A 15451-nucleotide genomic window follows, 5' to 3' on the forward strand; every position below is an offset into this window, starting at 1 on the left:
GGCTCTCCGAATTATAGAATTATTGCTTGGGCTGACAAAAAGGCCCTGCAGGTGAAGGGACTGAAATAAACCTGCTACCCAGAGATGGAGAAGTCACACGGACTTTGTTAGAGTCATCAGAAAGTACCACAGAATGAGCAGGGACAGGAAAACCTTGGTTAAAAATCTACGGAAGAGAAAGATGATGATGAGGTATCTATGGAAAAAGTTAGCAGAAATTTTGCTTCCATTCAAGATGCCCAGGAATTCTGCAGAAGACACACATTTAAACTACACACACTTTTGTTCACTTCCTCGGGCACTAACTTTATTCAAGCTGAACACCCTTCAAAAAGGGGCAAACCATCAGAGCTCCATGGCAGCCATCCCTGGCTGAGGATAAAATAAAAACAGGACAAAAAGGATTTTGTGCCTAGGAGACCAGAAGCAGCTGGGAGATGAGACAGACTAAGCGATTGCTTTTATAGAGGCATCATTTCAGATCTCCCCAGTCGAAGGCAGCGGCTCTGAGTACCAAAGCACAGGTAGTTTTCGGTCTCGGTACACGGCTCGGGGAGCACAGGAGCTCCACCGCCGACCTCCCGCTGGTCACCCGGTGAGTAAACACTCTTCTGGGCATACCACCATGACCATCTTGTCTGTGCAGTCTATTTGCATATATCCCAACTATGATGCCGGGGGTGGGGCAGGCAGGCGGGAACACAGCCGAACAGTTCATCCAGACTTCCTTTTAGCAAATTTTGTGTTTCAAAAACATCTTAGTCTGCAGGGCCAGTTTAATTCTAGGCACTACTGACAGCAGTGGCACAGCAAGCGTCATGAGCTGCGGCCACCTCAGCATCCTTGGGTCCCTGCCTTGTTCTGAACTGGGTTTGTTCATAGCTGGCCATAGCTTCGCCCCACAGGGAAGGACACACCTTAGGGCGAAGGCTGCAGGAATCGCATTTCCTTGCCTAAATTGGCTTTTTGCCAGACGGCTGTGGCTGGCAGTACCATTCTGCACAGGAGGTTCCTGCAGGAAGCAGACTTTCAATGGCACGTGTATGAACAGTCCCATTGCGTTCACTGGGACCATCCCTGTGCCGCAAGACAGCACGTGAAGCAAAGACTCGAGGGGTCTTTGACTTTCGGCACAGAAGTACTTCTTGCTGTGCTTCACTGCACTGCACCACCACATTCTTCCTTGCCTGGCCTGTATTTAAGCAGCAGTCAAGAATTCTCAAATTCCCTCCCCCAAGTCTTCTGGAAGGTTACTACTTACTGAGCGCCTTAAAATATTTGGATGAGAAAGGCCTGTGGAAGAATACAGTATTATTGAAGTATTTTGATCAGAATTTATTGCTTGATTTCCTAGAATAAAACTGGCAGAGCTGTGCTCACAGCTTGCTTTAAGTGAGGGGGAAAAGGGGGGGTGTCACAAGGACAGCAGCTCACTTCAGCAAACGGGTTAGAGACCAATGTTATACTCATGGCACTTTTCCTTTCTTAAAATAATTAAAAAAATCAAGGGCTGTATCCAAAATCACCTTTTTATTGCCACTTATACAGATTTAAATATTTAACATTCAGATAAACAACTATCTGTGTTTATGCAGTTTGTTATTTCACCATAAACTGGTAGAATCTCCCTTCCCAACTTCTGTAAGACTCCTTCCAGCAGATCCTGAAGTATTCACTTTGCACGTTGGCATCTCACAGCAACAGAAGTTCTTTTTGAGTGAACTATATAGCGTTTAATGAAAAAAATATTACACAACGTAGGCTTTCACAATAAGTCACATTTTTTGCAAAATAATTTGAAGATTCCAAGTAAGACTTCTCTCTTTTATTCAAAAAATAAATATATCCTTTATGAATCAAAGCACTTCATATGACATTAAGTACAAAGAAGAAATGTACTTCTTTGGAAGTTCTGAAATAAGACATACAAGAGCTCATGGGAGCAACATTATCTATAACAGTGATAAAAGCTGAAAGCAGATTTTTTACAAATTTATAGCCGAACAAGATTTCCTTTTACAATATATAGCTTCAAACAGATTTAAGAAAAACACCATTTTAAAAGTCTGAAAGGCACATGAACTGAACCATAAAACGTACTGGCACATTCAGCAATACGTTTTATGTTACATTCCTAAAGAGAATCTGCAGGACCCTAACCAAGAGAAAGACTGAAAATACCAGCAAGTTCCTTTGTAAAGTACTGAAAGAGTGGCAGAGAGTTCCTTTTGGCTCTTGATAAAATCAGTAATACCCCAAAGCTAGAAAGTCTGCAAAGCTGCATCATTCAGTTGTATTTGGACGAGTCGCTACATAAACAAAAACAACAATCAGCAGTACTACAACAGCCAGGGTGGGAAGCACCACTGTGGTGATTTGTTGCCGAGCCTCTTGCATCGCCTGTTTTCTCTCCTTTTTATCTTTGGAGGTCTCTTTTTTGGGTTTTCCTCTTAGCTGCCTCATTCTCCTCTTAGGATCTTTTGTTTGCCAAAATGGGGGAACAAGGGAGCTGAACAGCAGAAAATAGTCCCAGATCTTTTGAAACAAGGGGTTGAAGAATTCCTCCTCCTTCAGGTGGTTGGCTGTGCAAGAAACTGCAAGAGAAGGAAAAAAACAATTCTTTTGAGCAAGTTCTACACATATTCCAGTTATTAAAACCATTTGCAGCTCCACTTGGGAAATCTTTTATCCAACAGGCACCAGTACCTGTGCAGCAATTTCAAGGGAACGGAATCACAGTGCGCTCGCTCAGCTCATCAATAACACTTTCCCCATAAAAACTACAGCAGTTCATCACGGGGTGTGTGTTTGTCCAAGAGCACTGAACTTGCACTCTGTTAAGCCAGAAGCAAAGCCCAGCACCAGACGTTTTATCCTCCAAGGCAAACAAGATAACACAGCTAAAGACTTAACGAAAATAATATGAATTATTCTTGTGTCAACAGAAGAGTACCGGCTGCCCCTCCCTGTAACAGCAGCAGGCTCCCAGCTGAAGGTCCGTGGCTCCCACAAACCTGCAGAACGAGGAAGGGCAAGCAAAGCACGCACCCTGCCGTAAGGAAAAGCATTAAGCTTTTATCATCCACGCCAGTTATTCATTAGAATAAAGAATATTCTAACAGGAAGAAATGTGGGGAAAGAGCTGCTTAACACTTCTGGGTTTGCTGCCATAGAACAAAGTCTAAATCATAACATGACTCAGTGCTGTCGCTCTTATTACAGCTATCGTTTTTATAAGAAAAAGAACCCAAGCGATAACCAGCCCGCTTACAAATCACTGGTGTAGACAAGCAGTCATTAATAAGGTAGTTGCTCTGCAGCATCTACCAGACCAATTTTTAAAAGCAGAAGTATCTAGAAAGTGAGATTAACAAAACCACCGCACAATATGAAAGCCTGAGGAGAGAAGTAAGGAGAATTAGTAGGTGCTTAATATTTCCATACCCTAAGGTTTTTTGCCCCTAAGCTGCCTACAGCTGTGTAATTCACTGACTGTGACGGGGGAGGGAGGGTGCCAGCTGTCTGGCTATACTCCTCCTTGTCATGTCCCCCATTTCTGCAGCAGCACAATAGCCAGATACAGGCCAGATGTATCTAGACACAAATTTGGAGGGTAACAATTACTGGTGTCAAATACTGAGTGGTGTCAAAAGTGAATGATGAACTGATGTTTTTCCATTGCTCTCTAACATACATGTATGTAGAAATTAGTGGGTTAACATAACCCCCTCTTTTCTTTCCCTCTTCTTTATATCAAAATATAAAGATGATTTAGCATGCTGCTGTAGGTGAGGAGCACGTGTCAACAAGCAAAGCTGCAAAGCTGGCTCAGTTCACTTTCTTCTTGATGTATCATCTCTGGTCAATGCTACAAGTTGTCTCACAACTACTTTTTTTTTTAAATAAAGAGGTTTTCACTGAAAGTGGGATGCTTTCTCTTGGTGTTAGCACTCAACCTTCTTTGTCAGCCTGACCACAGAAGCAAAACCAAACTAAAATGCTCATGTACAGAACAAGAATCCTCACCTGTAGATTATGTGCAACTACAAAGGAGTTTTCATCCTTTCTCAACAACAGCAGCAACCTGCCTGCTGTGAATTTCATCCAGCCAATGAGGTTGGTGAGATACTGCATCAAGGAGGGTAAAATAGGCAATAACTCTGCTAACTTGAAATTATGGAAGTGACCAGACTATAAGAGCAACCATGTGGCACTGGGAAACCAACAGCAAATGAATGGGTCAGTATTCCTGTCTTTACATGGTCCTTCCTGCACACAATAAAAAAAAAAAAAACAACAAAACACACCACCAAACCAAACAAACAAACAACCCACCCTGTCAAGCATGACAGAATCTCAGTGTTCAGCTGGATTCACCAATTCTGCATCCCCTGCACACAGACGTTTCAAGCAGTTGTTTCTTCTGATCAAAAACTTTGCAAATTCAACGTGCATTCTGAGGCAGACACTTCATTTGGGTTTTGACAAAGCACAAAAGGAAAATTTTGGTGCTTGGGATGATTTTCAAAAGAAGAAACGATGAAGTTCAAGTCTCACAAAGAACCATTTCCTTCTACAAGCTGCAGCATTAAAACCAAAGTATATATCAGATGTAGAGAGACCAGAAGTGGTCAGTGAACTTCATTATAGGGAGGTAAACAGGAAATGGATGGAGCAACTACACCCAGCACACTGTTCCAGCCTTTTAATCCAAAGGGGCTGCTTCACTTCTAAACTTCCCAACTCCTCCTCAGCAAATCCTCAACTCTCTTATTGATTCAGGAGAGAGACTTTGGTATTCCACTTTCCGCAAACTACAGGTTTCTGGCTTGGTTTTGTTGTTTCTCACTTCTCTAACTCTTGAATTTCCTCAGGGGTAAAAGAAATCTCTTCCTGCTCTGGTTACAAGCTTTATTACCAAACCCTGGAAAAATGACTATGCAAAATAAAGTTTTACATTTGCCGTTTGGGATAATATGAAACCCAAGGCGTTTCAGGCCCTAGTATTTTCGTATTATTTTCTGTCTCCACTGTTAATGTGCGTCAGTAGGTTTTGTATCCAGATAACTCACAAGACCCAAGAAGTGATGGGCAGTAAAAGCTTTTGGGACTTTCTGCGTACCATAGTAACAAACAGGAGTTGCCATGAAACCAATCTCTCTTACACTAAATGTATGCCTTGCTCTACACAGCATCACTTGCTACACAGACATTAAAAACATCAGGATGGGTTTTTAAGTCTCTTTTGAATGAATATTTCATTCTGAAGCAAAATTATACCAAGTTAATTACATACACTAGCTAACATCTGACGGCTTAGAACAGAAAGCCTTCCCGCAAATGTCAGCGCCACTTGAATTGCAAGCTGATGCTCCCCAGTTTGGGAACCTGGCATCAATCTCGAAATATGTGTCCAGTAGATTGGGTTACTCAGCTTTGCTACTGGCAGAGATGGACTTGCACAGAAACTGGCCCACAGTTTTCAGAAAGATGAGCCTTAGGGTTCATCTTAACCGAACCATAAAACAGAGGCAGCAAGTAGCTGCCAGGCTCCCGCTGCCGCTAGGGGCCCAGACACGACTGCCAGTATTAGACAGTTGCTGCAGGAGACAACACTCGCCCCCAGGAAAGGTCTGGGATGTTGTGCATGCTGCTGTGTTCATGCTGGTATGAAACAGCACTTCAAAAAACAGTGCTCAGTTGCACAAGATGAAATTCTACAGCCCACGGTGTGCGAGCAGATAGGAGCGCCACAGCTATCCCTTTCCACCACCAAACCTCTTACCAGCCACCCACAGGCTTCACTGCAGGCAGGTGACTACTGACAATTACGGAAAGGACTAAACAGACACATGAAGTACAGCAAGTCAGTGCAGGGCCGGCATCACAACGTCAGGGTCTCGTTCCCCAAGGGGTGCACGGCCCGTGGAAACAAATTGTCTCACGTTATGGAGCTACGTCCTTCAGCCGGCTCACCCTGCTCATGCGCTGGGAAGGCTGAACTCAAAGAGGGGAAGGAAATAACATAGCATTAGGATGGGTGTAATTAACACTCCAGTTAGCACTGCCCATTTAAAACATCTCAAGGCAAGTCGTTATCAGAAGGACAAACTAGCATGGGGTGATGAGATTATTTTTAAGTTCACTACAGCAAAGTATCCCCCAGAAGTGGGAATCTGCTGGCTAGAAAGAAACCATCTCAGTTGCCAAGTCAAGAAAATGAGGGTTGACTTGGCATATTTGTTTAAACCACCCATTTCACAGAGCTCACCTCTTCACTCTGACACTGAAAAAAGCTAAGGTTTAAATGTTTTGTTCTGCTTGAAAAGTTCAAGCTACTGAAGACAAATCTAAAAACTTCATTCTTCAGCATAATAAAAGTTCACAAACTTAGTACCCTGGCTCGACGTCTACAGCAATTACATTCCTCCTTGCCCACCATCCAAATTGCTTTTTATATATAAAGTGCTCTTCATTCTACCTTCTCGGTTAAGTTACTCTGAACTGTTTTTGCAGAGCTAACCTCAAAACCCAAAGCATAAATCAGCAGACCTGATGAAGTCACTCATACCAATGCTGAAGCATTTGCCAGCATCTTAAAGCAAGTCAGCTACGGTTAAGCAGGGATCATTTTGTACCAGAAGGAACTTGTGGGGACTGGTATCCTTCAAAACGTATCAACAGTCTTCCAGCCTGAATTTGTGGCAGTCCTGCATCTCCTCTTTTTCGTAAAATTAATCCTGACCATTAGTAATCTGCAATTAAAAGCTCCTCACACCACACATGGCTATTCCTGGGAGCCAGGAACAGCAGCCTTGACTCCGGCTACCCCAGCACTTTCCAAGTATTGCAATTCTGCATCTCCTTCTCCATGCAACACATGCACAAAAGATTTGGTTTATCGGCACTTAGTGTAACCGCACGTCTAGATGTCTAAAGAACTTATTATCAGCAACCTTACAGCATGAATGTATTAGCCAGGTTAAACTGCGTAATTTTTCTCCGAACCCAAAATTACAAGTGTTTGCGAGCCAATTTAGATTAACCTGGCTTCATGATCTTGGCTACTGACACTGTAACATTTCTGCAACAGCAAAACATCTTCAAATTCAAACAAACAATCTGACAAGAATTAATTTGTATCATTTAAATTTTCACCTAGGGCCATGGATAATGTTACTGAGACATTAAAAACAAAACCAAACAACAAACCAGCAGTCAGGACATACTGTATTCAAATTGCCTACCAGCAGTAGGGAAAAGGACACAAGACACCTATGCCGACAATACCTTTCAGATTACTTGAGCCCCCAAACCAGTGGTTCCCAATCATCAGGACACATCAGCAGAGTCAAGAGAAACTAAACCCCATCAGTTTTTGCTACTGGGCTGATTATTTTAGGATACTGCATGCAGAGCTGCTGTACGGAGGCTGAAGAAGAGTCAAATCTGAGATGAAACGAGGAGGTGGCGAGGACCCAGGGGCAAGAGGAAGCCTGGCTAGTAGGGAACCTCTGCTCAGCACTGCGTGGTTGTTAGAACAGGAGCACTCCCCGGCCTTCCCACCAGTGAAGCTGGATCATTCCCTGCAGTGCTGCCAAAACCCCAGGCCACGGCACAGAGCACCGTGCTTGCATGGTCCCAGCAGGATGGACACAGCGGCTCTGGGCAGCCAGGAGCAGCTGTGCAGGCTCTCCCACACATGAGGCTTTAATCCTCCCTTACCTTCGCAACTTCATCTTCACTGCTGCTGAACCAGTGACCACCACAAGGAAATGGCAGCTCCTGACGATGCAGAAGGAAACCTGACACGCTGCCCCAGCCAGCATGGGGAGACCAGGACTGACAAGCTGGCTGAAGTAATTTCTTTCTTACTTCTACCCTTAATTAAAGTGAGGTCTACGCAACAGATACACATTATTTCCTACCTTTGAAACCATGCAAATGTTTTGGGATTTTTTAATATATGATTGAACTGCACGTAATGCTGTTGCACAAAACCCCGGGCACTATTTAATAAAGGCCAAGACTTGTTTCAGGCGACCCCATGGAACACAGATTTATGTTGTTTTATCGTTACTCCGTAACTGATACCTCAAGGTGAAATACCACATTTTGGATGGGGAATTTTCTTTCCTGCAGCTCTAAGGTATGTCCATTGCTACAGTGGCATCAGCAAGGTCACAAAATTTCGAAGATGATTTGGCCAGCTTAGAAACGCAGCTAAATGGGAATTTAAAAAAGCATTTCAGCAGGAGCTTGGGAGAGATTTACAAACAGGAATATTTGCGCACCAAGCTCTAGATGGGGTCTCCAGAGACCTCCATTCCAGACGCAGACTTTCCATCCATCCAGGTCCAGCACTGTCCCTTGTTTTTTGCCTTGTGTTTCAGTTTTGGCAAGCGTAAGAGAGAAAAATAACAACTCTGAAGAACACCTTCATCCCTTCGGGTGGCTGCCACCTGGGTAGGCTTTGCAAGAGCACTTTGACCGGTTCACACCCAACTCCCACACTGAGACAGAAGCTAACCCTGCTCCTGTGTTTGCATCTGACATCACACACCTAATGCCTTGCAAACCCAGCTCCAAGGAGGGAACTTTTAAAAAAAGATTTAAAACAAAAAAAAACTTGATTGTAACTGGTTTTATGCAGCTCCTTGTCCAACACTATTTCCATCACATTCAAGTAAAATTATTATACTCCTTTTTAAACACTAAATGTAAAATGAGAGTTTAAAAAAAAAATAATCTTCATTATTTGACAGGCTCTAAAGGAGCAAAATGTTCACTTGTGTGGGTGACATACATGGATAGAGCAGAGATTTGCCAATTTGACTAAGAAAGCTGAACCCTAAAGAGCAAGCCTGCCCAGAGGATTAACAAAACAATTTAATCCCAGTTGCACCTTCCCCAGCCAACCCACTTTCAGCAACATAAAATCAGCCCCATGATGAAGCAAATATTCCAGTTGCAGGACAGTTCCTTTTTGGTACCGAAACACAGCTCTGTGCAACAGAGAAATGATTGTCACCTGCTTAAAAAAAGAAACTTTTCATTTGTACAAGCCATCCCCCTAAGGGAACAAGAGCAAGCAAAGGCAGCAAGGACTGTGCAGAACAGCCACACAAACAGCTTCAGCTTCTGAACTGTCAAATGCTCTGGGTCACCCAACTCGTTACTTTTAAACAAAAGTTACACAGCAGAATTGATGCACAGCTGAAGATAATGCTTGAAATGCCAAATCTGAGATCTTCTGATTCAGTGATACTACCTGTCACGATTTCAGTGTGCTAAAAATGAAGAAAAGCATTAAGAGAATTTTTTTTTGTTCTGTGAAAAATGGATTTTCATGTTACAGCATGAGGCCAATTCTTAATATCATAAAAATTTACCTCAGTCTATTTGACTGTAGCAAGGAATTATAATTAGCAAATCAAACCAAACCTGTTTTCAAGGGTAAAAGCTTTTATTACACACATAACAATATGGAACTATTAAGATTCTGCTTGAAGTCAGTTTAACATTATTTTTTAGTGAGGGGTGGTGGCTTTTTTTCCAAATTACAGACCTAAATCTGAATTGACCCATCATGACTGCAACATCACATTTACTGTAAATGTAGCTTTGAGAGTCTCCAAACTACTCTCAGCATTTGGAAAATGAAAGCCAGCACTGAATGCTGCCAGAAAGTCAGAGAGAACAAGGCCGCCAAAGCAGAAAGCTATTTCAATACGATTTTCACAATTCTGAGGGCTTGGATATAGCAAGTAATCTGTATTAGAAACAAAAAGCCACGGATCTCTGCATCTGGGAAGGCATTGTTAAACAGAGATGAGGTGACGGTATTTTTGGCGCATACGGCATTGCAGTGCAGTCCTATCTGCCCTGAATGCAGCAAAGAAACAGAACAAAATAAATAAAAAGGCAAGTCTTCTTGGTCCATGAACAGGTGGATAAATAAACTGTATTTTTCTTTGTAGATAAAAGAACCAGCATCAAGCCAACTTTTGTAACAGGCAGTCCAATGAAGAAATACAACTATTGTTTACTGAAAACACATAAAAAACAAACACGTAATTTCTGTTATTGCATGAATTCAATTCCTAGGGGAGGCTGTAAAAGAAGAGCTTGCCATTCTCCATCTATATAGCAACAGATGATCTTGTGCATAAATGCAGTAAACCACAACACCTAGCACATGACTTGATCTTACATGTTTGCTCAGCTGTTTTCTTTATAAGTCATTTTCTCGGCTGTTTCTGACAAGACTCCTTTGGATACAAAACATTTCTCTTTCCAGTGTATTTACAGAAATTCAGTCAGTTTCTAAATATCAACACTAAATACATAAATAAAAATAAAGGAGTCACTGGTGTCAGAGCTCCTCAGAATTTATGTGCTGCTTTCCCAGACCAATTCCAAACATTCTGCATCCACAAGAAGATGCAGCAATAGGAATCTGGCATGAAAATAACATTTCTGTTTTCCAGTACAGCTGCAACAGGGTTACAAGCCCATCAAGACCAGGACAGTTGCTGCTAACCCGCACCACAAGCTGAACTGTCACCAGAGGGTAGCAGCACTCACCCTCTGAGCAGATGATGGCCTAGATGGGAAACACACTTTTCCTATGATCCAGCATGGGTGCTGGTTGTTACTTCTCCCGTGCAAACTACTGGGTTCCCAATACAGTCACTCCATGAGACAGCATCACTATAAACGTGTTTGAGACACATCCCCAAGATACACGCCAGGCAGAACGCCAGCAAGTCCGAGGCCTGATGTTACAGTTTTGTAATGCAAACAGGAGAGTTGAGAGACTGTCACTGTTTTTCATTATAATTCTACTGTCATTAAAACTTTGGCACTGAAAATTCAGTCCAGGCTAAAGCTTGGCAGACTAAAAATCCATGCCGACAGCAAGAACAGATTGCTAAATCTAAAACTAAAAAAAAAAACCAAAAAAACCCCAAAAACCAAAAACCAGCCACAAAGGCAAGGGATAAGCCTAGGGCAGCAGGGGTGCATGCATACATGTGTGCGCAGTGGAGAGGGGGACCGGCAGAAGAGAAAAGCTGAAAGAACAGCTCCCAAGTACCAAGGCAACATTAGAAACAACATGTGTAGCTTCTGACTGCAAGACAATCTTTATATGCTGGACTCAAACTATTTGTGAAACAGTCCTTCTTCAGAGGGCAAGAGAAATCTCCCTCTTTCCAGCTTGATACAGAAATAGCTGCCATAGGCAAAAGCAAGATGGATCCGTACCTGGACTCCAGAAACTCCCAAGACAGCCCTGCAGGGGAAAACTGAATGCACTGCACTGACAGTGGCACTTACATTTTATTTTATCAAGTAACTTGGAGGTATTCACAGATTTAAAGCAAGCTGGATATAATGCCAGAGCATGCTGAACGAGGGGTTCAGATTGCAAACTCACCCCCTTCAGGACTTGTCTGAAGTTCTGTTTTTTCAAGCTTTCCTTGGCACACATAGTTTTCCAGTAGGAGGCTGAGGAAAGACTGCTGGCACCATGCCTGCCTCTCCCTGCCTGTACACGTGCCAGGGGAGGACAGCATGACACCGGAGAGCAACTAAATCACGCAGAAATCAACCCAAATAGAATCGTTGAAGTGGGTGCCTGTGTTACTCCCTTACTTGATTTCCAAGCAGGGCAGGTATTTCAGAGCTTATGCAGTGCTGCTGTTTGACAGGTTTCATTCCCACGACTGTTGCCTTCTACACGCTCTCATTTGATCTGGGTAATCAAGTTATCAATAAGTGAAATAAAAACCTCCACTTTAGATCAGAACAGCACCACAGGTTTAGGCTAGATCTCTTTCTCAGGCAGCCAGAAATCTGTACCCTTCCCAAATTCCTTTCAAATTACAGAAACGTTCACAACATCAACATGTTAACAATGCAATCCGGACACCTTTTTTTGGGGGGAAGGGAAGATAAAAACTGAGACTTGCGACACAGGATGGGTGGGGAATTTCTTCTTCCTATCACTGCTCTCATTAAAATCTCATTCTGTTCACTCCCCAGCTTAAACCTGAAGTCTTATTACATTTCACTAAACAATCCCACAATATAATAAAGCAGCAGGCTTTCCTGCCATGATTGATAGACTCTGTTTGCAATTATGTAAGGAGAAGGCACATAATTACATACAGCTGGATTAGGCTGATCAAATCCCTGTTAGTGTCTGTCAATATACACATAATAAGACAGTGTCACATTAATATAAACTAATTTAAATGCAGAAAGTTTAATTAAGACTTAATAAAATTACAGAGTCAGAAAGAAAAAAAAGTTTTGCACAGTCTGAGTTTCCCAGCAAAGCCACCCTCTAAACATAGGCCTGTTTTGCCTAATCAGTTCTGCAACACTGGTTCTTGCACCACCTATTCATGCGCTCCTATTTACAGTCCAACCATCAGGACTTTCCACCAGCTCAAAAACTCAGAAGCAAAAGCAAACGCTACGGAGCCATGTGTGTAATGAAGTCTGCTATGAGCAAGCCCTGGCAGTTGAAGAAGGACGTCTCAAAAGTTCCTCTACAACGTTCAGCAAACAGCTATCAACTGGTACCATAGCTCAACCACCGTAAAGTACAAGTGACCTTCTTTTAAAGCATTTACCAAGACCAAAACATTACATCCCCCTCTGTAGCAGTGTTTATATTCTCCCTTCTCATTTATTCCTGTACAGCCTCCTCTTCCACTCGGGTTGTTTTTAAAGCAATCTGCGATATCCACAGCACTCTCAGAGGGTCACCAATGATCTACAACCATGCATTAACCCCAATAAGATTAGCACAAGATACCAGCTTCATTCCCTGCTGAACAGACCCAAACTTTTCCAAGGGTAGTCATGCTCGTGCACTGCCCAAGTCATCTTTTTGTGCAAGTCCTAAGTATATGGATGCAACCAAATTCCTAACCACTGGTAAACTAGTATTAAATGCTTGGTATGGCATATAAGCAACATCAGCTCATGTAAGCCCATGCGTGCAGTGCCAAGGAGATCTGGGCATGGATGCCAGGAGTCCTGTTGCCTACACACGTTCCCTTTCCCCTTCACTGTGATGACTCCACTTGTTCTGCGCATGCACGTGCATTATCACCATTTCTAACCTAGACGCCTACATTGTTTGTATTCCCTGCATTTTCCAAGACAGCAATTGAGATAAAAAGAGTGCAGCAGTGACACTGTGCCACCACAGACCTCCTCTCCACCAAGCAGCATGTTTGTGCTTCACTACATCAGGAAGCAGGATCTCGGATCTAATGCAGGGCACCTCACTGCTCCTCAAAGCACCAGTTTTCCCATGCTATCATTTCTTGGTATGCTCCCTGCCAAATTAAATCAATTTGAGTATCTCATTAAAGAGAAAACATTGCAGATTTTGATTCATAGTCTCTCTGCCAGTTGAGCCTGCTGCCCCGATCTGGTTTACTCGACAACTTGTTAGCTAGTCTGATCAGCCACCTCTCTGTGGAGGCCTTGAAACACTGTGAGGAATGTTTCAAGAATTTTAGAAAATGCTGAACGACATACGGGATCCTCACCAGTGCCTTACTCGAAAAGGCAGCAAAAATTCTGAACAAGTCCATTTCCTAAACATGAACGTTTCCTGCAGAATTAGTTTTTGTCAGCTATGGGAAGGGGGAAAGGGAAACAAGGAAAAACTTGAGGAAAGTTAAGTGCTAGAAAGGATTACAGTGCAATCTCTTGGAAAAGACGTTAAAATTCAATACTATAGTAAAACTGACCTAAGAAATTAAGCCCTCACCTGTTCAATCACATCCCTCCAAAGCTCCCAACCTACCTCTCCATGCTAGAGACAAATCACTGTTGGATAACCTTTTTTTGAACTAGTCTATCACTTATTCTAGTTTATGTTCCGTTTCCTTAGCACAGCTATTTAAGTCACCCTTCTATTCCAGAGCCTCTGGTAATTTTTCTTGTCTGCTCCACTGCAATTCTTCAAAGCATCATAAAGGCAAATTTAATAAGCACCTCAATTTGTATTGCTTTCTATTTATAATACTGCAAGCACCTGCTGCTGCTGAGATCTAAGCAGGTATCCTTCTTACTTTGTATAGATTAATTCAGATTAATCTTAATAGTTTCATATTTTAGAGCAATTTCGAGAAACATTGCTCCAAGGGAGTGGGCGGGTTAGTTGTGTTTGGGTTTTTTTTGTCTTTGTGGTTTTTTTTGTCTTTGGGGCAGGGGGGGCTTTTGGTTTTGTGGTGGTTGGTTCTCCCCCCACCGCCCATTTTTATTAAGATGCTGCTGACCGGCTCTTCCTTCATTGTTCACATCAGCCACATTTGATAGTTATGTCTTCTTGTGTATTTAGTAGATCCTTCTTGTCAGTGCAACAGCAGGCACTGAACAATCAAACCACTTCAAATTGTACCCTGAACCTGTAACAGTGGAAGTCAAGTCAGTGCTGGGGCCCACAGACGGTTTGGGAACCGTGGGTGTGCAAGGAATGGCTGTTTAAAGGTGCCTGCCCATGATCCAGTAGACATAGAGTTTGGATCACGTATTATTTGACCTTCTCTCAAAACAGAGATATATTAGTTTTTAATCTTATCAAAGTGCCTGTGAACACCAGGTGACAGCTAAGGCTGCACTGTACGGAAGTTAAGTCCTGTGTCTGACCTTTCAGAGGGGCTGACGAACCATGTCCTTAGGCATCTCTTCAGAGTCTGTCTTCCACAGCTTACGGACAGAATATTAATGGCTGCATCCTGGGCTGTGGACATCCTGGTATCTACATCAACACCAACCGCTCTTGCTGTTATTTCATTTACCAAGATCACAAACAGGAATTTTAATGCAGCGGGGGAAAAGAAAAAAAAAAAATAATTGTGATGCAGCACAAGTAGGTGAGCGAGATAATGAAGCTCAGATGGAAAGAGTAGGAAAGCCCCCTTAGTGAGTAAGAAAAGTTAAACAAAAGGGAAGAGAAAACATTGCACAGAAGAAAAGCTGCATGGAAGTGAAATAAAGACTGAGACTGAAAGAAGTTGATGGAAGAGTCAATCCATCCGAGAGGACAGGCATCAATGATCGGTCTCACCTCTGCACTGTGTTTATTTACTCGTAGTGCCTGACAAGTGAGGTTCGTACTTCTCATCCATCTCCTACCTGTGTATTTAGGTGTGGTATAGCACACTCCTCCACAACCGGCAAGGAGATCTCATAAAGACTCCACAGGACATTCTGAGGACAATTGCATCTCAAGGCTGATTCTTGATGTCTCAGACTCCTACTCCAGAGCAATGCTGTGCTATTTGCCTCTCTGCAGTATTTAACATGGGCTTTACAGGGGTAGGATTTTAAGTGCTCCCATTAAAAGCACACATCTTTCCCAAGAGAAGAAAGTCTTGCTGCTGTTTTTATTCATCCCAGTCTTGCCAAGACTGTTATT

At 42.7% G+C, this 15451-nt stretch overlaps 1 protein-coding gene across 11 annotated transcripts in view; it reads right to left on the reverse strand.

The window, feature by feature from the left end:
• Positions 1 to 1511: 1511 nt before the first annotated feature.
• SMCO4 (single-pass membrane protein with coiled-coil domains 4) overlaps positions 1512 to 15451 on the reverse strand; it is a 28240-nt gene continuing 14300 nt past the window's right edge. For 5 of the 11 annotated variants that reach the window (XM_037376234.1, XM_037376235.1, XM_037376236.1 and 2 more), the window contains one exon: positions 1512 to 2594. In XM_037376234.1, coding sequence (XP_037232131.1) covers positions 2284 to 2463 — 180 coding nt within the window. In that variant the 5' untranslated portion in view covers positions 2464 to 2594 and the 3' untranslated portion in view covers positions 1512 to 2283. Of the gene's footprint in view, positions 2595 to 14679; positions 14816 to 15451 lie in introns of all 11 variants that reach the window. The other 6 variants (XR_005102434.1, XR_005102435.1, XR_005102436.1 and 3 more) reach the window with 5 other exon arrangements.

This window comes from Falco rusticolus, chromosome 2, assembly GCF_015220075.1.
Source record: "Falco rusticolus isolate bFalRus1 chromosome 2, bFalRus1.pri, whole genome shotgun sequence".
NCBI lineage: Eukaryota > Metazoa > Chordata > Aves > Falconiformes > Falconidae > Falco > Falco rusticolus.